Below are 26,992 nucleotides of genomic sequence, written 5' to 3'. Positions count from 1 at the left end.
TCAGTATTTATCTGGGGGCTACAAAACAACACAGCTTTTTATGTACTACACCACTTAACCTTGAATTGCTTTTATCAGAATCATCTGCTAATACCTTACAGCATGGGCAGGAACAAAAGGTAAGGATAAACCCATGTTATCCAGGAAATCAAATTAGAATAAAATTATTCTTTTTAGCCTTATTTTGCAAAATGGAAGCCCTAGATTCAACCCCTTGAGCTGGCCAAGACCTTGAGCTTTGGGGGACAGAGCCAAAACTTCATTAACTATATTGAGATAAAATCTGTGGCTGACTGTCTCTGTTTTATAAAGCTTTGAAACCTACAGCCCTTCAGAAAGGAAGGGATTTTTCTTCATTCTCCTACCTACAGAAGCTTCTATGTCTTCTAGCTCTGCTCAGCAAGCTTTGCTAATGGAAAAGTCACTGGATTAAATCATTGCCTTGAGATGAACTTAAATGAGCACGTTACAAAAGACCAGGTGATGCCCACAGCTATTTTTTTTCTACAGTTCAGTACCATGAGCTGGAAAAATCCAACCATATGAAGTTCAACAAGGGAAAGTGCTGGATTCTGCACCTGGGATGGGGCAACCATGTTTGTACAGACTGAGGAACGAGGTGCTGGAAAGCAGTGCCACAGAAAGGGACCTCGGGGTCCTGGTTGGTGGCAGGTTGAATATGAGTCAGCAGTGCCCTGGCTGCCAGGAGGGCCAACCATGTCCTGGGGGGCACCAGGCAAAGCATCACCAGCTGGTCGAGGGAGGGGATTGTCCCACTCTACTCTGCACTGGGGCGGCCTCACCTTGGATATTGTGTGCAGTTTTGGGCACTGCAATATAAGAAAGATATTAAGCTGTTAGAGTGTCCAGAGGAGGGCAGTGAAGATGGTGAAGGCCTTGAGGGGAAGCCATATGAGGAGCGGCTGAGGGCACTTGGTCTGTTCAGCCTGGAGGAGACTGAGAGGAAACCTCATTGCAGTTGACAACTTCCTCATGAGGGGAAGAGGAGGGGCAGGCACTGATCTCTTCTCTGTGGTGACCAGTGACAGGACCTGAGGGAATGGCCTGAATTTGTGTCAGGGGAGGTTTAGGTTGGATATTAGAAAAAGGTTCTGCACCCAGAGGGTGTTTGGGTGCTGGAACAGGCTCCCCAGGGAAATGATCATGGCACAAAGCCTGACAGAGTTCAAGAAGCATTTGGATCATACTCTCAGGCACACAGTGTGACTCTTGGGGATGGTCCCGAGCAGGGCGAAGGGTTGGACTCAATGATCCTTGTGGGTCCCTTCCAACTCAGCATATTCTGTGACCCCTCTAATTTTGGTGAAACCTAACATCTGAAAAACTAAATACTGTCCTCTCTTTGATATGCCTTTCCGGAGTTCAGGGTTTAGTACAGATGCCTTACAATATACATGTGCTTTCTACTCTGACTCCAACTCTGTTTTTGTCATTCGTGGGTGACAGCAGGTATTCGTTCATGTTGTCTCCAAATTAGTTCTTGTGTAAACAAGGTGTCTTTGTAATCAGACAGATGGCCTAGTTTTGATTTCTGACCTAGAGCTTCACCTGTCATGGAAGAAAATGCCATTTGTTACCATCTAAAGGATCTGGAGTGACACATTACAGGGAATTCAATCTGGAGTTGGGGGAAGATTGCATTCAGTGAAGTCCCAGAAAAAGAATCAGGGCCAGAGTCCAGGTACAAAAGAATCCTGCTCGAAGTGCAGAGGTTTCACACATTTATTAGAACAAGCAGTAAACAAAAATCTCCTAACAATAAAATCAAAATATTCTTTAGTTCTTGAGTCGTTGTGGCAGACAGGAGAGTCACAGCATGAAGGGCAGATCCACATTCTTCTCACCAGTGCCAAAGTAGATGTAGCCGTATTGCTTGGTCATTGGGACATGGTAGAATGTCAGTCCCAGCCACAGCAGGCTCCGCAGCACCACCACAGCACCTCCCTTCTCTAGCTGGACACTCCAGGAGCCTGTGCAAGAAGATGTGCAAGTGAATCACTGGACAAAAGAAAGAGGCAGCGTTCCTGGAACAAGCTATCCCTAAGCTGAAAGAATGACTGCCATGGGTTCTGCCTGACCAGTTGACAGTGCACGAGGCTGCACTGGAGTTTGTGACACCTGAAAAGAGGGAAGTCAGGGAGACCAGAAACCTCAATGCTCTTTTTTTCTTTTGTCACTTCAGCACTACAGGCTGCCCTCGTTCCCAGATGTCTGTGTCTCAGTTCACATAGTAGCATATTTCCATGGCTATGATGGTAATGTCATATGCGTCACAGGAAGGGACCCCTTGAGTTCCAGACTTGTATAGTTGATCCCCAGGAGAGGCTCCAGCTATTCTTGGCTGTTTCTGAGTGGGCAGCAGTTACTCTAACAAGCTCTGCCACCTACTTGGTCTAGCTAATAGCTATAGAGAGCCAAGATGAGCTATAGCAATCCTACATAGGTACGAAATTTGTCCTTAAAATAAACTTTTAGCATTAGTAGTGGGGAGAGGTGCTTTCCTGATACAGTGACTGGGAAATAGGGAGAAAGTGAAAAGCAGGGTATTTCCTATCTCTGAGAAATTTACAGAAAAGTTTAATTCTCTTCAGTCTTTCTTGGCTCCACCATTGAAGAGGATGTGCGTGGTAGGGGCAAAGGGATTAGTTTCCACATTAGTTTTGCTTTGGCTCTGCAGAGGAGGTTCAGAGCCAGTGTGAAAAAGCAGTTTCTTCTGGATGCAAGGAGCTCTGAGGCACTGAGTATTTATTTTGCATCTGACATGACAGCCCAGGAACTATGCCAGAGGGGAGGGGGATGAAGAATCGGCTTGGATTCAATGCTGGAGGGCTAGGAGCTTCCAGGAGAAGAAAATACAAGCTTCAGCACCAAATCAGTAATGCCTAGAGGCTACAATGTAGGGAAGAAGGTTCCTGCTGAATCTCCATTTAAAAGAAAAACGAGCACGCCCAAATTTAAAAAAAATTGCAGTTGGAGCTGTCAGGCTACTACTGGCCTGGAGTCAAGCAGTCAGCCTATCTGCACCCAAAGCCAAAATCTGCCAATTCCAGAGTAAGCAGAAAGCCCATAATGTGCCAGGCCAGTTAGGTGGTATTCATCCTTGCAGATAATTTTAGGCTCATCAATTTGTGCTATGACTCATGCTTACTCATGTCATGGTTAGCCTGGGGAAGGGCTTCTGTGATTGCTGTCAGCTGCCAGTTCTCCCCTTCCCACTCACTTGTGACTCTTGGCCAATTTTAGTCACATCCGACAAAGGGCTGAAAGGCTTTAACACCGCAAGTTCCTATAACAGGTCTCCCCCAGGAGGTCCAAGGGTTGACTGCAGCTCCTGAAGCTATTTGTTTGGTCTGCCAGGAAGGAAGCACAGGCTGTTAGGCTTGCCTGGCAGCCACAAGGCAGCAGCTAGCTGGGCAATCCATGTTTGTGTAGTGTCGGGCTCTTGCATACTCGCTTGTGGTACATGTAGTCTCTTACGCAGTTGATGGCAAACTACAGTAGTTGAGGACTTGAGGGAAGAAGTTGAGTGGAAATGTTTATGTGGTAGCTACAGAATCAGAAAGGAGCAACACAATTCAAAGCACTGTAATACCAGGTCTTGTGACTTGTGCTGCTCACCTGTTTATCTCTTTTCTTTGTATTTGTGTACTTTTCAAAAGTTTCTTGGACACCATTGTTTCCCATGTCTCCTTCAGTAGGAAGTTCCACAGGTTTGTTATACTATAATATGCCCAAGTCCTGTGTCATCTTTTATGTGACCTCTCAAAGTACCCTCCTCAGTCGTGCAAACACGGAACTCAGTGAAGAGCAAGAATGCCCACCTCCTTTCTGACAGACTGACTCTAGCTGCCAGACAGAAGTACAGAAGAGACTTTCACAGTCTTTTGACTCGGGAGATTTCTGCTCTGGAGACCTTCTGACTCACTCCACTCCACATTGCCACTAAAGACAAGCAGCTGGGATCCCAGTAAAGCACAGCACTACTTAATATGGGAGGGTCAATACAGGTGTGTGCCATCTTTCAACATTACTTGCACTGTGACATTCTTTGAGCAGGTCCTAGTTAAAACAAGCTGTCTTCACAAGCAGTGGTTTCACATACAAGGCAATCCGAATCTCCCATCCAGTCTCTCCAGTGCCACACAGACGGACACAAACTAGTCTGGATCTTTTTCATACCTGGAGTAAAAATATGTATTATGGTTCAGCCACTGGGATTACAAATTCTGATCAAGTGGGTCTCCAACAAAATCTGCATGTTCTTGAGAAACCTCACCACTTGGATAGCATGGAAACCCAGATGAAGAATACTTCACTACAAGACATTATCCAGTGACTGAAGCACTAACAGCCATCTGCTGTCAAAAGGACAAGCTTTCAGTTTCTTGAACTTTGTTTCTAGAAGTTTTCAGCATTTGCCAGTGGTAGTAGCATGACTATGTATAGGAGTAACAAGTGGCAAGCAAATAGGTCTAAATGTAATAGTGACCAATAACTTTCTCAATTTCTCCTTTGAACTGACTTTGCTCCCAGTACGGAGTTCTTGCAGCTTGAACTTGGAGAAATTATCTGCAAGCCCTTTATCTAAATACTGGTAGTTCTTGCTGCAGGTTGGTTTGCGGGAAAGGGGAGGATGACACACTGTAAACTTTTGAAAAAGTTTCTCTGACAAAAAGATAATGGAATGGGGAACTCTCATTGTCTTTGATTTAGGACCAGTCCTCTGAGAAGCAAGTCTGTCGAGAATAAGACTGTGCCTTGCCTTGCTAGGTGGTGAAGGCCTTTAGGGATTATCTAATTTGCTAATGCCTCCCAACATACCGGAAGCATCCAACAGCCTGTGTACATGTGATAGCTTGTATATGTATATATATGTTCATGTACACACATGAACCCTGTGCCCCAAACTATTTACAAAGAACAAAAAGAGATGCCTGGAACATGACAAATGGGAAAGGTGAGAGGGTAAACAGGGATATTAATGCTCTTAGCATTATATCTAGAGTCAGACATCTTTTTGTTGGACAAATTCACAGAGGAGGTAGAGTAAATCAAGTTCAACATGATTAAATTCCCATATCTGTGCTCTGAGGCAATAGAGTACATGGATCCATGATTTTCTCAGAGCACTTACCCAGTGACACACAGGCTTATCAACCTCAGTGGAATATTCATCAGCAGTTAACTCTGCTGATCAAAGGAGATGCACTTCCCATGCACCTTCACACCTGGCAGAAATGGTCAGATGTAATTGATGACACCTCCATTCACTTTCATTCTAGATCTCTGGTGGCTGTCATGTGCAGTTGCTGTATTTCCCCAGCATCTGTCCAAGCTGCAAACTCTCAAAGGGCTCATATTTGTCATTTCATAAATGTGAGACCTTTGGGGAATATTATTATTGTTAAACTTTCTAGGTCTTCTCTGGCCCTTCATTCTGCATCTAATTCTATGCAAATATGGACGATAAAGTTTTGCTGATGCTGCATGGGTCTTCCTATGAAATGAGGACCTGAACAAAGCAAGCAGGTTACTTAAGGCCAGTCCCAACTGGACTAGCACAACAAAGGTTGAGAACAGGAAAAAATTACAAGAAACTGCTGTGAACTGTAATGTCATTTTCACTCAGTTCCTGTTTTCAGCCAGAATGATCATTAGTCCTAGAGTTGCTCTTTATTCTGCAGAGCAAAAAAGAGTAGCAGCAGTGCCACCTTCCACCTTTTACTAACCAGATCACTGGGGACATTTTTCTAATCCAGTTATCAAAGATGACTTATTCAACGTACTTTTCCAAACTGGATTTTGCAATGCACAAAACCCATTCAGAAACTGCATTTGATACAAAATGCTGGTGTGTCTTCTTAGAAGACATCACGTCAAAGTTCTGGAACCTATCTGGATTCTTTGGTCCTTTTCTTTAAAGGAAAAAGTTACAGCCTGTTATCTCCATACTTTTTTTTTCCCCATACCTCTCCATATTAACAGTATTTGAGGAAATGGTGCAGAAAACAAAATTTGAACTCACAAGATGTGGAGAAAGTTGTTCTCTTGGAAAGATCCAAAGCAGTTGTATTCTCTCCATCACAGCTCAAATCTCACGGTATTCAAACAAGATGCTTTTTCAGGCCCACCTTTCTTGTAGGAGTTTGAAATATAGATGTCATAAATCACTCTAAAAGCACTTTAATCACTACCTAATGAACAATATGAAATAATGGCTCAAAATGAATATACCTTCTTTCTCCTTCAAGAGAAAGTCTTAAAAATGGATTTAATAATAAATATAAAAAGAGATGAGGAGAATTATAAAAATTAAATGCTAGGTTTATCCTTTTTTTCTTTCTCTTTTTTTTTTAAACTTCTCTGCTATTGCAAATAGTTCTTGGAGTAAAATCATTGCATAGGTAGCTGTAGGTCCGTATTACTACAAAAATGCAGAAGCAGGCTGCTGGATTCAAATTCCTTCTAACATTGGCTGAGAATATCCCATGGCAGTCCCTATGTCAGGCAATATGTCTCTTACTGGGAGGCTGGGAAGCTCAAAGCATCAATCTGTAAGGTACACCAATACTCCTAGATAAAAGTTGTCTAGAAAAAAGATTTTAAAGCACTGTTATTTGCATTGGAGGGAATACAACTAGAACTAGAAGCCAGCAAGTAAAATCTCAATTTCCTAGAGTTAAGTACTGATTTTAACTTTTATCTACGTGTGAGCTGTAGCCTGTGCTGCCCCTAAATCAGGCAGCAGAGTTAACTCATCATGCAAAGCTCAGTGAGATGCAGGGAACTGGAGGTCATTGCTCTCACGCTAGAGATTTCTACCAGTAACTGCTCTGGTGAGTTTCCCGATCTTCAAAATACATTTTTTTAAAAGAGCAAGTTAATTCTTAAGCTGCACCCAGCAAACCTAAGAAAGCCAAGCACTGTCTGTGCTGAAACTATTGCCTGTTGCTGCTCCAGAAGGGAAGGGAGGGAGCTGCTGTGTGGGAGGAAAGAGCATGGGAAAAGCATTTGCTGGATGAAGATCTGGAGCTTCCTATTCCCTGTTTGGACCAGGCTGCAGCCTCCACCCCTCCAAACACAGGCAGGAATTCTGAGGAGTTCCTTACATCTTTCCCAAACAAGAAAGTACTTTGAAGATCCTGATGCTCACCCAGTGTTAAACCACTGCCTTTTTTATGGCCCTTCAACAGCTGCCAGGACACCAGGGCTGAATTTCAAAAGTCAACCTCCTCAGCTGCTTCTTCCTTTCCAGTCGCTAATAGAAATCCCTGTCTCATCCCCCATGTCTGCCTCAGCTATGGGCTGAATCTTGTAATCCACAGAGGCAATAGGGTGCGTGAGACATGAGCTTTTAAACAAAATCCATTTAGGAGGGCTGTTTGCAGAAGAACTTTCCTGCCGTAACTGGTCCACTTTCAGTGTGACCTCTTATAATGTTGCTGCTTTGGAGGTGATTCAGCAATGCCTCATTTCAGTGCAAGCTTGAGAAGAAACAGCCTTAAGAGCTAGACAGCCTGATAGAGAGGCTCCACATCACAAAAGCTCACAGAGGGTCATAAAAGTGACATTATCAATTCCTCTTCAAAGGAGGAAAAGTCTCAAGGGAAAAGCAGCTACAGCGTGGTTGCACTTACTGTTAACACAATATGCTGCCACAAGAGCAAGTTACAACTTATGTTCCTGCAGTTAGTCCTGAGAGAGAGTCAAGTACAGAGTTATAGGACAAATATTAACACCCAGAGAAGGGCATAACCATTTCACTTTGCAAAAGCAGCTCCTCTTGGCTGTGTGACCCCAAGCACTTAGCTCTGACAAAGCCTCACCACACCCATGGGATTTAGCTTCCATTTCACTTCAGCAGAAAATCCTAAACTGGGAAGAGCTTCCTACTTCTAATTTGCTGTCTGTAGGAAACAAAGACAAATTGCAAAGCAGAGCAGCTGTGAGAAAAGGTCACCGTGCTTTGGCTCTCAACAAATTGTGCCACACGGACGTTTCGCGCACAGCCTATCAGCCATAAGGACACATCCAAACACTCCTATGTGGGGCCCAAACTCCTTCATGCCACTTACTGGCTGCAAACTAAATCTCCTTCATTTGCTTGACACACCACCTGCACCCCATATGTTAACACTGCTGTCAATATTTCCAATTCCCCATATAACTATTTAATAATAATTAAATAAAAACACAGACTGGTTGCAGGTTCAGTACTATTTTTAAAAGCCTCCAGAGCCAGAAAAGCACAGCTTACAAACAGTCAAATGCTGCCAAGTGGCTCTTGCGTGGTCCTAATGCCTGCCATGTCCTTGACACACAAATACAACCATTCCCAAACCTCAAAGTAAAATGATCTTACTTCAGAGGCTTTTCCTCTCCATTATTCTCTCCCACTGGGAACGTGTCTGCAGTAGAAATGATTAAGACTGGCCTGGACCTGCCATTTATACATGAAGAACCCGTTTCCTGCTGACAAGGCAGACTAGAGATTGCAGTGCTGTCCTAGATGCACAGCATTCAGGTACCTCCAAGTACTGGGTGAAATTCAGGCCATTCTTAGAAATCTGACAACAGTGCTGCTTAATCCAACTGAAGCAGCCTCTGCCCTCAAACCCTTATTCCCCCCCTCATCACTCTTCCGTCACAGAGACCACAGAAGTGTTTATTTACTGCTCAGTGAGCTAGGTCAGTGAAATGATCTGACTAAAAAATATATTAGACAAAAATAATGTTTTTCCAGCTGGAATCTGGCTGCACAGGCAGCAATGCCAACACAAAAGAAAGGACAATACATAAATGAGCAGCAGAGGATAGGAAGGACTGAAAAAGCTAGCACAGAATACACATCAAATTACAGCCTCCCTTATAGCCCTGTTAGTTTGCCCCTTAGTCCTACGTCCACCTGATAAAACAAAAGAAAAAAAAAGATTCTAATTAAGAAAAAGATGCAGGCTGCACAGAAAGCATCCAGAACAAAGATTTGGAATGGGACTGTGCACTGGAGGAAACAACAAGACAATAAGCAATCAAAACTTATAAGGAGTAGGAAAAACTGATCAAAATCCCTGCTATTTGTATTCTGACAACTACAGTTCAGATCATTGTGTCTTGGGTCTTCTGTAGTAAATTTAGAAATTGCTCAGAGTGGCAAATCACCCTCTTTCCAAAGCAAGTTTATGCTGGATCTCATCACACTCCATATTTCTTGTTCGGCTGGTCGCTGTGGAAACGTTTTTGGAGCGTGCCAGGAGTCACGTAGCATCTACCTGGGGAGCCCCTGCATTAATCCGTCACCTTCGTGGGCTTCTCTGAGCCCATTGGCTGGTAAGAAGAAAAAGGAGTCTCTAGCCCCTCCCTGCTCCAAATGAAAGACGCTTCCTCTAAATCTTGCGACAGGATTTCAGGCTCAATTCAGCTTCTTTGGGGCTTTTGTCACCAAACAAATGTGATGTCTTTGAAAGAAAGATTAACAGTTTGATGAAAGGATGCAATGGACAGCTTTGTTCTAGCCTGCTTCCCCCTAGAGCTTTCGGTCACTGTCACTTTCTTACCCACGGGAGAATATCTGTCTGACTCTCAGAAGAGATTATGGCCACCTTGTAAGATTTTTCCTTTCCTGGTAACAAAGCACTGGCCACTTTGAGGAGGTGATAATGATGAAGAGGGGCTGGATTAGGGGCAAAGAACCTCACATTGATCTCTGAATTCTGAGAGAACACAAAGCAGTGATGCTGGTATTCAAAACCCACCGAATGCTTAGAGCACATCCAATTTGCTCTCCTGCAAGAGGGGCAAGGCCACAAGCCCTGTCAGTCCCCCAGTCATACTTCCAACCTCATCACCAAATTAGCAGGGCTAGTTAAAAGAGCTTGCGATGAGGAACAGATGGCACGGATTATAAACTGTTGATGTTTTCGTACTAAACTAGATATGAATTCTGGACCAAATTACCCAAAGAGTTTACAGTTTTCTGAGAAGACTGTCCCATGGAGCATATCCACACAGCACAGTGCAGTGTTGATACTCCAGCTAATTCTGAACACTAAAGATGGCTGAGCATCTTTCAATGCCTGGGATAGCCTAGCCATCTCTGCACAGCACAACTGCTTTACAAATATACCCATAGATAAATTGTCCCTTGTCCTTCTCCCTCCACACACAGCCACGCACCCCTTCAGTGTGCACAATTTCCATCCATATCATATTTGTGTAGAGTGAAACAAGACAATGCCAATTGACTTCCTCCTTGCAAGAGCTCCATGGCCAAAGGAGCAGCAAACAGCAAAGCAAAGCTGTATTTAGGGCTGGCACCAATGCCAACGGCTGTGCAGGCAGGAGCTGCCACTCGTTACGTGGAGCCCCTTCAGAGACTGATCGCTCCTAGGAAAAGCTGACCTCGTTTTGACTTCAGTGACACACAGCGTGTCCTAGGATTTCCCCCACAAGTAATTTTTCATCATTCCCCAGAGAAAGGGTTAGGCCAAGGCTGACTGATGTGGTGATAAAACTACAACTTCTGGTTCTATAAGGCTTTACCAGCATTTCCCATCAGTTCAGCAAGGAGTTCATCTCCTTTTCATATCCAACAAACCAGGAGCTGAAATGGAGACAGGGTGGGTCATGATTTCTTTCACTGAGGAGAAAAGAAACTTTAAATACAATCCCTGGATAGTAGCTATGAAGACTTGGCTTCTGTCCTCATTCTTTCACTACAGCAGTCAGGAGGGCAAAGGACTCCACCACAGCTCTCAGTTGATGGGCAGCCCTGCTCCAGTATAAACTCATCCAAGATCTCTGATTAAACAAGACCCCTGAGGTGATATAGATCTAGGACCCAAAAGCAGTGAATGCACTGCTTTATTAACCATAGACACAAAGCCCAAGGAAAACAGTCTCCTTTCCAGAAATCAAGGCAAACCATGATCAGCCAGTCAAAAGCTATAATACTGGCTGGTTCTGGAGTCCTCCTGCTGTGCTCCCACATGAGAGGTTCCAATCTGATCTTGAACTCCTGAGCTGGCAGCGCCCCAGCTTGTAGGAGTGACATATTGTCTTGTTCCCAGGTAACTCTCTTGGGTCATTGCAGCAATGGCCTCTAAAGCTTCCCAGTCCACACATCACTAGCAAAAATGAAGAGTGCGTCTAGTTTTGAAGGATGTAGGGGACACACATTATGTATTTGTGTATGTCCATTGCGTGCTTATGATCACTAATGATGATAAGAAAGCTATTGAAAAACCCAGTGACAATTCCAGAAGCTGCCTTAGTTTGGAAGGGAGAGAGTATCTTCTCTACACCTGCAGTTCAGGAGGTCAGTATATCATACACAGTCCAGAAACTCAGGCCATACCTTCTCGGTTTGATGCTGCTCTTGGTGCTTTTTTTTCTGTTTTACTTTTCTGTGGTTTCCTTTTTGTGCTCACTGACATTGCTGGCACCATAGTGCACCCTGCTGGAAGACAGCAGCTAGAGCCATCCTGAAATTTCTAGGGATGGCAGACTTCAGTTTTAACAGAGAACTTCAGGTACCAATGCTTTTACTAACAACCCACTGGGCCAGCTTCTGGGTTCAGTTTTCGGATCTGAAATCCTACTGTTTTGATGCACACTAATCTGTTCTACTCCTTCTCTAACACTGTTCTAAGGCTTGTTTGTCAAACCCACTTGTATAAATGTCAGGTAACTCCACGGGATACTGTAGTTCAGTTTCACACATACGCCAAGCCTTAGGATAAATCCAAGGAGGAATGAGGATAGCTGTGAGCCATGCTAGATTTTTCAGTCTACATTTTGGCTACCTGATTTTATCCTTAAGAACATGAAGCACTGCCCTCTCATTTATTATGAGTCTTTTAGTTTGGATTTCACTGAGACAGCTTGAAAAGCCTTGTCCCCGTGTGGCTCTTGGCAGGCTAAGAAGTAAAGTGCTCTTGCTCTCGGCTTTCACAGAGCTGGGGAGGTGCTGCTTATTGTTAAGCAATGAACGGGGAGGGCTCAGGTCACATCTGTGAAATGTTAGCAGAGAAGGGAGGCTGGGTGAAAGTAGGTGGCCAGCACAGCATAGCACTTTGCTGGATTTTGCAAGGCCACTGGGGAGATAGGCAGCCATTTGTCTTACAGCCCTGATAACGGGCCCTTGCGCTCTGCTGGCGGGCTGGGGCTGTAAATACCTCTGCAGACACAAGCTCTTCAAATGGCTGGAGTCCGAGGCTGATAGGGGATTAATAGCCTTGAAGGCTGGGGAGGGGAGGAAGGGGGGAGGGCCGAAAGGGAGTTAATTAGCTGTGTTAATGCATGGAGATAAAGCAGGTTTGTGCCTCCTGGTCTTGTTCTTTCCTGCACCCAGGCTTTTGGGACAGCCCAGTGGGGCTACCAAAATGGCCCTTGAGAGTGTCCACAGAGACTATCTCCCACTTAGAAATGCAACCCCTCCATCTTCAAGGGCCCATTAAGCACCAGCTTTTGCTAAACCGATAAAGAGTGTGCCAATGAAGCTTAGAAGACAGGAGGTTGGTGTTCTAACCCACGCTACTGTTCAGCGAGTTTACAGAAAGGCTAGTGCCCAAAGTATTCAGCTGAAGAAATGGCCACAGATCCCTGTCTAATGCTGTATAAGGAATGTTCCAAAACCACTGTACTTTCAGATGAAGAAATAGAGCTACAGACCAAGTGGCTGTCACTTCCTCCACAGTCAAAATGGTAAAGGAGCTGAAATGATCTTCTGTCTAGGCACTTCTCCTCTAATTTAATCTTAAACAGAAAGTAGACAAGATTCACTATGATGCATCCTGCCACTCTATACCCATTTAGATTGATGCTATAAAATTTCTCCTGGCATTAGAGTCAGCAATTACATCTGAGAGGTCTCAGCTCCCCAGATTACCGTTCACAATTGACAGCAGCAAATCAGGAATCTTTTTAGTCCTCTTTTGAGCCCTCATAAATCATAATTCAGAAAGCAAGCCAGCTCATTTGCACTTAGAGTCACTGTTTCAGGAACCCATTGTCACCTTTGTGTTATTGTCACTGACAATGAAGAAGCCCAAGCTGAACATCACCCTCCATGGTTGTCATCAAGTTTATGGCCAGGCATACTAGGAATCTGGACTCCTACATAACAGTGCCCATTAAACTGAACTCAGTTACTCATGTCTGGGGCTATCAACGTATATTTGCATTTGGCTGAAACACCGTTTCCAGGAAGATATCCAGCACGATTTTAAGCTACCAAGAGACAGAGGCACATCCATTACCCTTGCTAGCTCGTAATCATTTCATTGTTCATTTTAGGTTTTCTGGCTATAATACTTAGCTGCTGATCCCTGTTTTAGCTGCTGATGCCTTTCTCTGCTATAATAAATAGATCTTCAGTACCCAATCCTTAAACTCCACAGAGTATTTACACAGTGCAATACAGCCATTCTCATGATCTTTTCCACAAGATAAACAGATTGAACTGTTTGTGTCTCTCACCAGCCCTTGAATCATTTTGTGCCTCTTTTCTGCAACTCTCCGATTTTGCAATGTGCAGTAATCCAGTCCTGATTCCTCTAACAGTATATGCAAAAATACAGTCACCTCCCTGTTCCTATTTGCTACGCCCTTGTTTATGTATCTGCAGATCAAATTAGCCATTTATGTTTCAGGATCAGACTTGGACCTGATGTTCAGTGGGTTGTGCCTGGATTTCTTTTCAGAGCTACAGCTTCCAGAATACAAATCTAAAAGTCTGGCTTCTAGTCCTTACTTGTAGGTATGTGACTTTGCAGGTAGCTACATCAAAATGTACTGTATTTAAGTAAGCCGAGTTTTCCAGATCTCTGTATCTATCCTGCCCTCGTCATTTTTTGTCTCTCCACCAATCCTTTACTTCTAGATCATTTATAAGTAAGTTGAAGAATATCAATACTAGCACTGGTCCCAGCTGAAGCTCCTTCTGACCCCTTCCAGAAATACATCCATTTGGCAATTTCTGAATCTCAACTACTAATGAAGATTAAATTTAGGGGAAAAATTCTGCAATGCTGGGATTTATTAAAGGTTAGTATGCCCCAAGTCTCCTGAGATAATGATTTCAGAAGTAACTTATTTGACTGCCATTTGAATTCTTTTGACTCACGGAAGAGGTTGTTTAACTCTTCCCTCTCTTAGCAAACAGTCTGAAAGCTGTCTGAAAGAGAATTTTATTGTCTTTGTTTAATGTGAGTCCATATTCTTTCCAAAAACAAACCAGAAAAAAATATTGAGCACTTCTGCCCTTGCACATTCTTACCAGCCTTTTTACCATCACCATTTAGTGACAGTTTCCAATAGCATTACTATGCTTTCTTTTCTTCTCAATATAGTTGAAATAAATCTGCCTTACCGTTGTCATGGACTACTCCAGGTTATTCTGGCTCCCTTTGTCATTTTCTACTCATTATAAATTCCAATTTATATAAGTCATTAATTGTTCCAAACTTTCTGCATTTCCTTTTATGTGTCTTTTTAAATTCTAATTTCTGCTCCTATTCCACAAGTGAACTGTGGTAGGCTTTCAGCCAAAAGCAGCTATTTATTGACTGGGAGCCATGACTTTTGAAGAAAGTCTTCTCATATAAAACCTAATTCTACTCATATATTTTCCTATCTAGACATACCTCCCCACCCACATCAGTTTTTAACAGCGTCCTGTCGGTGTCCCTTCTCTCCATATCAAAGTGATCTGAGTCAGTAATCTGTAACAAACCCTCGGAGTCAAGTTAGTGCTTTTCTGAACTGTAGTTTGAAAGTGCCAGAGAACTGCATTCTCCACTCCTGTCTCACGTCCTCCCAAGCTTTCTGCTCTACACTAGTACCTTAGGCTTTCTCTCACCCCCTTTCTTTACCCTTGCAGAATGGAGCACAGTCTGATCTGATACCACGGTCACAGTAAAATCAACCTTCACCCTCTATTTTCACTTTCCCCGTCATGTCAATGCCTGACAAGTGACTATTATTTCATATCTCTACAACATTAGATCATCAAGTGAAAATGCTGTAGGCATGCTAGGAATTATTGCTATTTGCTTTGCCATTCCATTATCTATAAGCATATGTAAAACTGCCACAACCCTAGTTCCTGAAATAGTAAGTTTAGGGTTCCAAACTGCATGCAGCAGAAAGGACCATGCTGGCAACGTGTCAGCAGCTGAAAGGCCACATCTAATTGTGCATAAAGTTGAGCAGATTGTCTGCTTAGACTAGAGCAAACAAGCTTATCTTTAATGCAGACATATGGCCAGCAAAACCTACAGATCCCAGCATGCAACGTTCTGGCCAGCTGGCCACTTGGATCAGAATGAAGCTTTACATGATCTAATACTGCAGTGTCAGAAGATCAGCATTGCAACCCCTCCATGTTCATGCTTTTGAGGCAAGACACTTTTCTCTACAATCATTTTTAAAAATGTATTTTTTTAATAAAAGCTCAGTCACACAGTCACTTGTCTGTGGGAGCTGAGACATCAAGAATAAACAGCCAGACCTACAGAATGATTAAAGGAGAAGCATCAATATGTTCTGAACTCTTAAAAGTGCACAGATAACCTGATAGATAGACACACAGACAGAATTTGGAACCTGCAAACACCACAGATATCACTGGTAAAGATAAGGATGGCAGACAGTTTTGTTACAAAACTCCAGGTTTTCCAATTTTGCACTAAACTCTGCTTTTATCATTGTTGCCTTTATTCAATCCACTTTTAACTTCCTTTCTTCCCACCTCTCAGCTGTCATATAAAACGTTCTTTCTGCCTCCAGCTTTCCATTCTGTAAGACACCTCTGCTCTCCTATAATGACACACCATACATTTTATGACAGTTACCCCCTTGACAGCCATCACAGATGCTATGTCTCCAATTAATAGAGAAAACTATTCAACAGAGTTGTTACTTTTAGACAGGTTAAAATCAGCCCTTAATCTCTCAGTCCTGTTTTTTAGGTCTTTTAGGATGCTAGGGGAATTCTAGCTATTAGAGGCTGGGAGCATCACTCCCATATTGAGTATCCGCAGTCCACTTCTTGTGTATTTGTTGAGGACAGAGACAATTCTGGCTTCAGTCACAATTCTAGATGCTATTTGACAATTCCTACTTCTGCTCTGACAGTAACTGCTCAAGAGAGGACCTAACCAGGAAAGGCAAGAAAAACTTCAGGTCAAAATGAGATTTGCCAGAGCTATGAACAACACATCACAAAATAGAAAAAGCACTATCTGCTTTTTGTGCTCTGTCAGAACCAACATGCACTGTCACAGATGAAGGAAAGTAATTCAAGAACCAGAATCTGAGTGCCTCACAACCAGGAGTGAGTGACTTTCACAGAGCCGTGCAGATAAAATCAGCAGAAAGCCTGTGTCTGCCCACTGTTCTTTCCCCACACATACACATTTTCAAAAGCGACCAGTACTTTTAGGCAACCTGAATGCTTGTTAAAGGAGGGTGAGTTGATCTTTCTTTAGTGTCAGAGCTCCTATCTGCATGTGATAGAGTGCAATTAGAGAGGCTACATGCCTTGCTGTAACAAATTCCTGTCTTACTTCCTTCACCTGACAAGCTCATTCCATCAATTCCCAGGTTCAGTCCAAAAAAGAGCAGGACAGAACAACCAGATCTGCACTGGCACCATGATGAATCTTTTCCATTAAGAAGCACTCAGCTGCACTTGAGCTCAGGTAGTCTCTGAGAGGTAACTTCTTTGGAAGAGACTGAGAGATCTCCTGTTAACAGCAACACCCTCCTGGGAAGGGGGCAAAGGTTCACGCTTACACAAACCTTGCGTTGCCACAGGAAGACAAACACAACAACAGCACAGTTGAGCCCCACTTTCTATCTACCACTGGGTAAAATAAAGCTACAAGGCAAATTTGATTTGAAGACTTCAACAAAACCACCATTTTTGTGTCTAACACACAGCATGTCTCCCTATGACAAGAGAGGGAGAAAATAAAGAAGGGAACAGGGAGGAGGCAAACAACAGCAACACCTGAACTAAAATTTTCTTTGGAGATACCTAAGAACTAATCCCCCCTTGCAATACTCTTTGAGTCAAAAAGTCACCTCAATGAGCCAGTGTATGTAAAAATGTGCAGTCTCTCCAGACTACACCTCTGGAAAATGATTGCATCAAGGACACTCCCAGTAAGTTGAACAGTGGTTTAGATTTTAGCAGTTTATGCTCTGTACAGTCAAAAATGTTCAGAATTCAGGCAGAATCTCACTAGGTTTATTCTCAATTCTTTTTTGCCAAAGGGAAGATTACAAGCTGGGGGGGAAGTGGGGAAGAGAGAGAGAGAGTGCCTGAAAACCTGTTTACAATACTGGCAATTCACTGTCCCTCCACTCAGTTCCATCTGGCACAGGTCATCTGCTATCCTATTTTACTACTCCAGGGTAGGAATAAAATAGCAAACCTAAAGTTCTGATTGTGTCCATAGAATCTTCCTAGACAGCAAGATGTACAAGCACTTGGTCCAATAAAAAAAAAAATAGTGCAGCACATCAGCAAAAAAACAATTAGAAACAAATAACAAGTCATTCCCATCTCCTCAGAGAAATATCCTGCCAGAGGAATCCCTAGAAGAGGCTTTAAATATATTTCATGGTTGTCCAGCAGAACAGTAGAGTTGTGAACTGAAAATACATTCCAGTATGCTATGTTTTTTTCTCCTTTCACAATTTATAATCCCACCAGAGTACAGACTATTCCACACTACAGCATTTCTAACATACCTTATCAAATGAACTTTTGAATGCAGCCTGTCAGAGATACCAGCCTGGTGTTAATGAGAGCCCATTAAGATAAAGAAGAGCAATGCTGGGTGGGACAGGAGGTGTGAAATACTTTAAACCACATAAATTCCCGCTATCACAGGTGGAGTTATTTCTCCCCATAGGGACGCCATTTTGCCACAGGCTTTACAGAAGTCAGGAGAGAAAAGGACACTCAGGCAGAGGGATTAACTGCTGGTGTGGTCAGACCTGATGAGAGGACATGACAGCCCTAGAACACTTATATCTTACTATTGTAAGCAATTAGAATTGCTTAAAATGGGAATTAACTACAATATTTAGTAAAGGATAAAGTTCTTTTACAGATTCACAGAAGCTTCTCCCAAGCATACGACGTCTACAGTAACCCAAACCAGTAGCCTCAGTGTTTCCTAGACTACTCAAACTGCCTTCCCTTTTATTGCATCTGTTGGTTTTCCTCCCTTTACCTTGTGGGATATCATGCTCCAGAGAATCTAGAAAGTCAGTGGATGGGTCCAGGTTAGCCTTTTCCAACAGGGTTTTATTCTTCAGGTTAACAGGCTCAGTGAAATGGAAATAGGAACTTAACTTTTTTGCCTCCACCAAAGACAGACCTGCGAAGAGCCATTGGTGACCATTAATACAGCGAACTAGGGTAACATTCATTATACTGTCAAGTATAACATTGTTTCTCTAATTCCCACAGTATAGGGCAGAATCACAATCTTTCTCCGGTAGACTCTGCAGAAGACTACAGTCTTCTCAGAAAGATATGTCAGCACTCCCTGATGTTGTGCATTGCAGACCATACTGACTGTAGTCCAGAAAAGCAATGGACACCAAATTGCTAAACACTGACATAAACTACAGTTTATAAAGACATATGAAACTACGGGTTTAAAGACTCAGAGCCATTACTGATTCTTCTCTCCCCGTCCATAGTTGAATCATGCACCTGAACATAAGTGGCGCTGGATTCTCTCCTCCCTGTTCATCTTACCCAAGGAAAAAAAAACTGAAATCAAAACATCAGCTGGAGAAAGTCATCTTAATTTACAGCCTTTGTGATCAAAGTACAGTTGATACTGATAGAGACAATGAGAATTTACCTTCAAAGTGTCTGTTTTCATGCACAGACCCAAGAGGAGTCTTCACAAATGCCCCCCGGGGGACAATACCAACTGCTCTGTCTATCTGTTCTATTGTAGCTATGAGGCGGGCCTCCTCCTTGATCACGGGCTTTAACGAAAAATAGGGAAATTTTAAAGGCAGGGATTTCCTTGTTTTCGTTTCTGAAAATAAACTGGAGGTGACAGTAGAACCCACAGTGGACTCATTAGCTTGAAGGCCAATGGCACTAAGAGGAGAACCACAAATCAGATGTTTTTTCTCATAATATATGACAGAAAATTTGACTAGGGGCAGAGAGTTTAGATTCACCAGAGAGATAACTATCCTTCTCTTGATCCATTCTTTCCTCCCTCTCAATTAAGCTACTTATGACTTCTCTATTCATTTATAAGGAATGGTGCCTGCAGTTACCTGCTTCAGAAACTGAAGTGAGAATCTGTACCAATTATGCATAATAAAGCATAAGAAATATATACTATTTCTGAGCCCTGTATAACTCCGGAAATAACCGAAGAGTTCAATCAAGAAGTTGTTGCTACACAATGACAAAGAAGAGGAAATTGTGTATCTTCTACCTGACTACAGGCTCGGACTGCTAATTACAACAGGGAGGAGCCACACCTGTCCAGTGTGAGTGGCACGACTGCAGACGAGAGTTCGAAAGTGTTTTGCTGTATTTACCTCCTTACCACGTTCAAACAATCTCTCAGCAGCTTGTGGGTTTATCTCAGCGAAGTTGTACTCAAAAGAAGGATCACCCTGAAAGCGGCCCTTCAGCTGCTCGGCCTGCGCAACCATCTCCTTGGTCGCCGGTGTCAGGAGGCTCCAGTCCAAGCAGTTCAAGCTGCCAACGACAAGCAGGACGCAGGGCCGAGCCCATTAAAGAACAGGCCCCTCAGGGCACGGAGAGGCTCCCTCCAGGAGATCCAGACAGCACCCCTCGATTCCCTTTTCTCCCCACCGCCCCAAACCGCCCCCCCCCCGGCCCCAGCTGTCCAGGGCGGCCCCCGCACCTGTAGAGGCGGATGCGGGGCGCGGCGCGGTCGGGGCGCAGCCCCTCGGCGATGTAGTAGGCGCCGCGCACGCCCTGGATGCAGCCCCAGAACCAGACCCGCTCGAAGCGGTAGTTGTGCTGCAGCAGCGGCAGCGACACCCCCAGCGCCGCCCGCTTCTCCGGGCTGAGCCCCGCGCCGCCGCCCGCCACCAGCGCCAGCGCTGCGGGCAGCGACTGCGCCTCCATCGCCGCCCCGTTGCCGGGCGACGGCCGCCCGCCCCGGGTCACGGCGAGGAGGCCGAGCGCCGGCTGCGGGTCACGCCGGGCCTCCGCCAACGAGGAGAAAGCAGGCAGCGCCCTGGGAGCCTGCGGGCAGCTGCCTGTGTCGGCCCCGTGCACAGCTAACCCCGCCCGGCAGCCAGAGATGCTGCTAAGCACAAAAAGAATGCAGCTAGGGATGGCAGGCTGCACACGTGTTCCTCAGTTTCAAGAGGCCTAAACCCAAAGCAGAGTCCAAAAAGCAGGAGGGCATACAATTGCACTGCACCTTCGCTAGGATACCACATTTTCCTCATTTCTTACATGAACAAGGGGAGGAGGGGGAAGGAAAAAAAACACAAAAAACAAACAAACAAAACCCTCCTGAGGCTCACTGCTTATAGTGTCATTCTTACAGATCCAGAGGAGGGCTACCAAGTTAATAAGAGGGCTGCAGCACCTTCCCAGTGAAGACAGGGGCTGTTCAGCCTGGAGAAAAGAAAGTTGCCCGGAGACCTCGTAGCAACCTTCCAGTATTTGAATGGGGCCTACGGGGCAGCCAGAGAGGGACTTTTCATCAGGAACTGCAGTGATACGACAAGGAGTAATGGGTACAAAGTGAAAGAGGGGAAATTTCAGTTAGTAGGAGGACATTTTTTACTGTGAGGGTGGTGAGACGCTAGAACAGGTTGCCCAGGGAGGTTGTGGATGCCCCAAACCTGGCAGTGTTCAAAGCCAGGTTGGATAAGGCCTTGAGCAACCTGGTCTAGTGGGAGGTGTCCCTGCCCATGGCAAGGGGAGTTGGGGCTAGATGATCTTTAAGGTCCGTTCCAATCCCTTAACATTCTATGATCTTATCTAACTCATATACATCTATAAATAAATAGCTTATTTATAAATGACTGCATTTGAATTTCTATAATGCTGCTGATGCTTTTGAGAAAGCATGCAGGATCACTCTCAAGGAGAAAAGACAACGCAGAAAGAATCGTACCTTGCAGAATATACCATCTAAGGAGTCTTTCTGCTGTGCCTTTTGCAATCGGACGTGCCTGCCTCGTATTGGCCTTTTTAGCCACCAGCGCGCTTGTAACAAACATGGGTAGAGCCCTTCCCAAATCTTCATTCGCAAAGTCTAGCCATGATGCATTTGGATTGCTCCTTGGCAGCTCCTTTTGCTGAATCACATTCAGACAGACATCCAGGAAACAGCCCCTGCCCTAAAAAATCTTGCAGTCTGGCTTAACACAAAATGCAATAAATAAGTAATGAAATTGTGCAGCTGCTTACAAAAATAGAATTTCTGTTTGACGTCTTCAGGAACTTTAAGCTTTTATATGTGTGCATTATATAAATTAATATGTGCATGCACTTACATTTAAATCCATTGTCAAGTCATAAGTTCTTTCTTTTTCATCCGTTTCCTGTTAACTTCTAAGGAAAACACTGATCCTGGGACCACGGCCTGTAACAGTTGTCACCTGGGGGTTTTTGTCAAGTGAGATGTTTAATGAGCTTTACAGCACACAATCTAACCCATTAGCTTTACTTATGCTGAAGAAAAGGCAACTCAGGTTCCTGGAGGTTAGCCACCTCTCTTTGACATGAATCAGGCAGAACATGCAGGAGTGACCACAGACTTTTGGTCCATGCTGTCACCTACCTATGCCATATTGTGATTTGCTCAATGGAATAGGAATTTTCAGGCTTTGTAGACTCATTAATCACTGATTTCTCTAGAACTGTGTGTTAATATTTTGTGTTAGGGCTATGATCTGACCAGTAACAGCAGAACTGCAGGCCAAACTCATTTCACATGAGTCAGAGAGGCAACCCAAGAGTATAATGAATTTCTGCCACTGTCAACCACAGCTGGATTCAAACCAGATGCTAACAGCTGAGAGGTTCTTTAGCCTGTTATGGATCTTCTAAGCCACCCGGTCTAGTCTTTGCCTGTACTGACTGAAGATTATCGAAAAGGAGATCTATAGCTTAAGGAAATTCTTCCTGGTTCAGTAAAGTATGGTGGGTAACTGTACTCTGCTTTCCTTTGTCTTGACCCCAATTACTAAACACCGATAAGGATCGAGAAGTAAGTGGTTGCATTATTTAACAAATGAAAGGTCAAAAGCGCTGCAATTCAGTAAGGTCAAAGGTTACCATCACTGTTATTAAACAGTTTGAAAGCAGTTTCTCCCATTCCTCGCCATCCCAGGCTCAAACAAGGAGCTGCTCAGCAATCGGGCAGCCAGGAGGGAAGAGAGGCACCAGGCATCATTCAGCCAGCTGCTGGCTAGGTGGCTTTTCTTGGACACCTGCTTCAGTAAGGGAAGGAGTCACAGCCCAGCAGCTCCCATCACAGGACTGAGCTCTCCTGCCTCTGCACAGAACACACACATACCTGTGTGCCAAACAGCTTCAGCTCCTCCCAGCTCTGTCCTTTAGAGCTGGCATCCTTTTGGGTGAGAAATCAAACTTGAGTTCCTTTCCTCTCATCTCAGGCAAGGTACAGAACATCAGAGCAGCATCAGAGTTAAACTACTTGTTTAAGTAAGTTGCTGCTGTGTGCACAGTGACTCCTGTATGCTTGCACAACTTCATAAAACATTTGAAAATACTTTTAGTGATGTAGTAGGAAGTGAGCTCATCTTCCTTCATGTTCTTTGGTATACCTTATCTCAAAAGAAAGAAAAATAGCTATCATTCCATGTCACTTCAATTTCTGCTGGTACAGATTAAGAAGGCTGTCCTCAAAATACTTGCAGGACAACTATTGCACTGTCCCAGGTTTCCATTGGGCTGACCCCGATCTTAAGTTATACTTCTATCTATCATCCACTTTTTCATGTTGTAGGGATACTCTGCAGCTGGTTCTGGTGCAGCAAAATATAGATAGGGGTCATTCCTTCCAGGTATGTTGAATATAAAGTCTGATTTTCCTACAAATTATCTTAAAAATTCAGACTGTCTCTGGCTTCAGAAACATTGCAGCTTTGAATCATTTCCCTGCATGTAAGTCATTACTGTATAAGGATAGTAAAAGGTAGTAAACAAGAGAGAAAAGTACAGAGTTTTTCTGAATAAGGAAGGAGCAAAAGATGGCTCCTTGTCAGAAAGGGAGGAGACTATGGAAGACAAACAGCTGAACAAACTTCAAGAACTGCAAAGTGAAGCCTTGAGCTATGCTGAGCAAAAAGTAAGGAACTAGAGCCAAGTAACAGTCTAACAGCAACAGAAGGGATCAGGGGTGTCCCTACATGATATAGTACAGACACTTTCCTCTCTCTTGGAAATTGTACTAAATATGGAAAAACTTTGGGAATACTCTGACTGCAAACTGTTCAAAGGAAAAAGATGTGGGTCTTTTGGCTTCCCCAGGATCAACGCCATTTTCTCCATTAATGAGACCTGAGTTAGCTGTGGGCAGTCATGGGGAGACTCAGAGAAGAAGGGGTGAAAGTGCAATGTGTGCCATGGGCTGGACTCCTCCACTTCTGGAATTCAGTCTGGAATAGCACTCTGGGTAACAAGTCAGCAAGAAATCAGGCTAGTGGGTCAGGATGGGAACAGCTGTGCTAAAATATAGAGGCAATCTGCAGGATGACTGTGATAAGCCTTCCCTGGAGATTCTCTTTGGCATAATCGTGGGCAGGCAATATGCCCAAAAAACGTATTTCTCCTACCCAACTCAGGAAGAGACAGGCACAAGAGCCAAAGAGCTTTGTCATTTTGTGACATGAAATTTTCTATGTCCTTAAGGTTTGTTTCATGCCTTTCATCACTTCCCTAATAGCAGCTGTCATCTTGACTGCTCTTGGTGCAGCGGGCAGGTAAAGAGTCTACTGGGGTAAGAACTACCAGTGTGCTGGTTATATCATCTTGCCTGGGCATCACATGAGTAGTTGTGATTCTTCTAGTTGGCAGCTGAACATGCATGTCTTGGTTGTTTTTCAGGTACCCAGAGAGGTGTGGTGCAGCATTCTGACCTTGCACACACCATGCTGCCAGTCAGAGTGCCTGGGAAAGACACAACAGAACAGTGAGAAACTGCTATGTCAGTGTAGTTCTGGCTGTGATTAGGCTTCAGGAGAGTTTAATGAATGAGTGTAGGTGTTATCCACATTTCAGGCTGCTCGTTGTCCTAGCATATTTGAACTAGGATTTAACAGAACAAACAACTAACACAGGGTTTTTCAGACATCCTACAAGGGTAGGATAGGCACTGTACAAAAGATTGCTGAATTGTTTTGGTGATTACCTGGAAGCAGCTTGCTGACAACAATCCCTGGTCTTGACGAGTTCAATTTTTAGGACTGACACTCATCCTATCTCTACAAGCTGCAGATGCTACAACAAAATGGTGGAAAAGCATGTGTTATAGTACAGGTACCTGAATGATTTAGGCTTTTCAGAGTCGTGACGAAGACCACATATCACAGAGAGGAATGAATCAGAAGCCATCAAGTAATCACAGTCTTGGTGTAACAAAGTTTAATCAACTTGTCCTTGGAAGAGAGCTCAGCAAGTCTGAAGCTTTCAGGTGGCTCCAGGCAGAAGCTTTCTAAAGCATTTAAGCAAAGGAGCAACAGAGACCTGGGTGATGCTTGATTCATGTGGCAAACATGATCACATGAGTGTTTCTGGTCTACCACTGAAGAGCCTGGAGTTGAAGTGAGGAAATGAATCCAGGGATGCTCTGGGATGAGAACAATTGACAGGGCAAATCTCTTTAACTAAAGATGACATTTTCAGAAAATATCTTCCTTGTAGTAAGCCTTGTTTTTATCTAGGCAGAGCTTATTCCTGTTGGAGATAACTGCGTGTCTCTCTTTGCCAGATAGTCAGAGGCCACTGCCCTTTTCTCATATCACTTTTTACAGTGATTGTTATTTTCAACATTTTTTTCTCTCAGGAAAATACTTACCAGTATAACATTTCTGCCCAGTCTCAGGCACCTGCTTAGGTCTATTAACCTTTAAAAATGTGTAGGAATCAGAGATCAACTGAGGTGGGGTGCATGGCTTCAGATAACTGTGTCCTCCAAGCATCCAACATCGAGAGAGGTGTGTGCATCCCCATCTTTGGGGCACTGATTCTTGTCAGCAAAGCTCACCCATCCACTCAGCAAGCCTTTTGCCTTTGTATGGATTCACTCACCCACCTGCTGCTGAATTACTTTGTTTTAAAAAAACCCAGGTGGTTTATGCTGACACTTGTATTTGGTTTCTTTTTCCATTAATAGAGTGGAGCCAGGTAAATTATATCTGAAAAGGGGAGGAAAGGAGGGTTCCCTGCACAACGTCTGCTGCAGAGTCTGTCCCTCCACATGCAGTGTGTGGCCCTTGCCCAGCCAGCCTTGCAGTTGCACTAACAAAGGAGGGCTTTCCTCATTTTTACTTCAAGACTGAAAAATATGTTCTGCCTAGTTTAGGAGAAAATGTTACTCCTCTGAAATTTCCAGCCTTTCTTTTCCTCCTCTACTCAGTTCAGGGCAGAGATTGAGGAAATCTGAGATGACCCAGGAGAGAGAGCAACAGAAACCTCTGCCTAGACTGTTTGAATAGATAATACCCTTTCCAAATACTGGCACCTGGGAATCCTTTAATGACTTGGATGGTGCCTTGGGTAGACTAAATATCTCCTTTCAGAAACAAAGGCTTATTATTATTATTATTTATTTTTCTGCCTTAAATCTTACAAGCGGCTAGAAAGTAACACTTTCTTGTGTTATATTCTTGCCACTGTGCTGAATATCCTGAGGTTCAAGTGTGCTCTCATTTACTCTGATTTAACTACAAGTGTAAATCTATATTAGGGCAGGTACCTTACATCAAATTTTCAAAGAGCAGAATTTGTCCTTATTCATTTAATAAAATCTTAGACACACATTGCCCATTCAGAAAGGAATTATATGTGAAAAATTCCAAGTATTAAATGGATGTGTGCCTCCAACATAGCTATTGAAAAGCTAAGTAATCATTTGTAAGTGAGATGATAGGGTTGTCACTGAAAGAGGTAATAGACCACCCTGTAAAATGTGTTTTATCGTCTGCATTGGGAAATTTTTTTAACAACTGAACCTTTATTGACATTTCTTTATTGACAAAGCTCTGGGAGGATACATTTTTCCTTCTTGTCTGCACAGAGACTTCTACTTGATCTAAAAAGAGAATGTAGTCTGTGGTTTCATGAGTATGCATGAAGACTCTTCTTAATAACCTGATCCAGAGTCCTAATCCTCTGAAATTTATTTCCTACCTCTCTCTGTCTTGCCTTGATTTGTTTATTATTGTCTGCATCACTCCCAAAATCTGATTACCTCTATAACATCATAATTTGTAGACTCGAGCAACACATTCTTTGCAGAATCCAGCCTTACTTGGGTTAAGCTCTTTTCCAGTTCTTTGATCCTTAAACAAGTGGAAGAATTGATAGCAAAAAAAGTAAACAAGTAAATGCTGCAACTTTAGAGGTTTTGCCTTACGTGAGCCCAGCTTACAATTGTAACCTGCAAGGGTGGAAGGTCACTCTGGATTTGTTTGGCACCCAGCAGAATTAATCCTCTTCCCACTCTCAGTTGTTGCCTTTAGTCTACATGGGAATACAAGTAGTGTTGCATGTAATAACAAGTACCAGCTTGTTTTCCTGCAGTAACTGTTATATTTGCCTTTGCTTCTACCAGCCTGTACCTCAGAATTTCCTGCGGCACAGTGACCTTGTCCAGCAAGGTCTGGAGGTCATTGCAGATCTGAGCCAGGGAAGTTTCCTCAATGACAATAAGAGAAACCACATGCCCAAGTCCCTGCTGTG

General features: G+C 43.6%; 1 protein-coding gene across 2 annotated transcripts; it reads right to left on the bottom strand.

The window, feature by feature from the left end:
* Positions 1–1,725: 1,725 nt before the first annotated feature.
* Positions 1,726–20,185, bottom strand: RSPH9 (radial spoke head 9 homolog). Of its 2 annotated transcripts, none has more exons than XM_027682056.1 (5): positions 19,944–20,185; positions 19,612–19,774; positions 18,909–19,038; positions 18,267–18,413; positions 1,726–1,991 (listed from the first exon to the last, which is right to left on the bottom strand). In XM_027682056.1, exons 1-5 carry the CDS (start codon positions 20,168–20,170, stop codon positions 1,831–1,833), a joined length of 828 nt encoding a protein of 275 aa, XP_027537857.1. In that variant the 5' UTR covers positions 20,171–20,185; the 3' UTR covers positions 1,726–1,830. The 2 variants fall into 2 exon arrangements, with proteins under 2 accessions (XP_027537857.1, XP_027537856.1); XM_027682055.1 differs by lacking the exon at positions 1,726–1,991 and adding an exon at positions 15,741–15,837 and having other exon boundaries at positions 19,944–20,180.
* Between the last annotated feature and the right edge of the window lie 6,807 nt (positions 20,186–26,992).

Source organism: Neopelma chrysocephalum, unplaced genomic scaffold (assembly GCF_003984885.1).
Source record: "Neopelma chrysocephalum unplaced genomic scaffold, ASM398488v2 Primary Assembly neopelma1_61c, whole genome shotgun sequence".
NCBI classification, from domain to species: domain Eukaryota; kingdom Metazoa; phylum Chordata; class Aves; order Passeriformes; family Pipridae; genus Neopelma; species Neopelma chrysocephalum.
Note: the sequence above shows the minus strand (reverse complement) of the source record. Positions and strands in the feature narration are given on the sequence as shown.

Bases quoted from the DNA above. Each gene is read 5' to 3' on its own strand.
- RSPH9 (XM_027682056.1), bottom strand. From the start codon at position 20,170: ATGGAGGCGCAGTCGCTGCCCGCAGCGCTGGCGCTGGTGGCGGGCGGC. The intron at 18,414-18,908 runs GTAAATTCTCAT...GGCTCTTCGCAG, and splicing joins TGAAAACAGACACTTTGAAG to GTCTGTCTTTGGTGGAGGCA. The intron at 1,992-18,266 runs GTAAAGGGAGGA...CTTCTTGCACAG, and splicing joins GGAGCATGATATCCCACAAG to GCTCCTGGAGTGTCCAGCTA.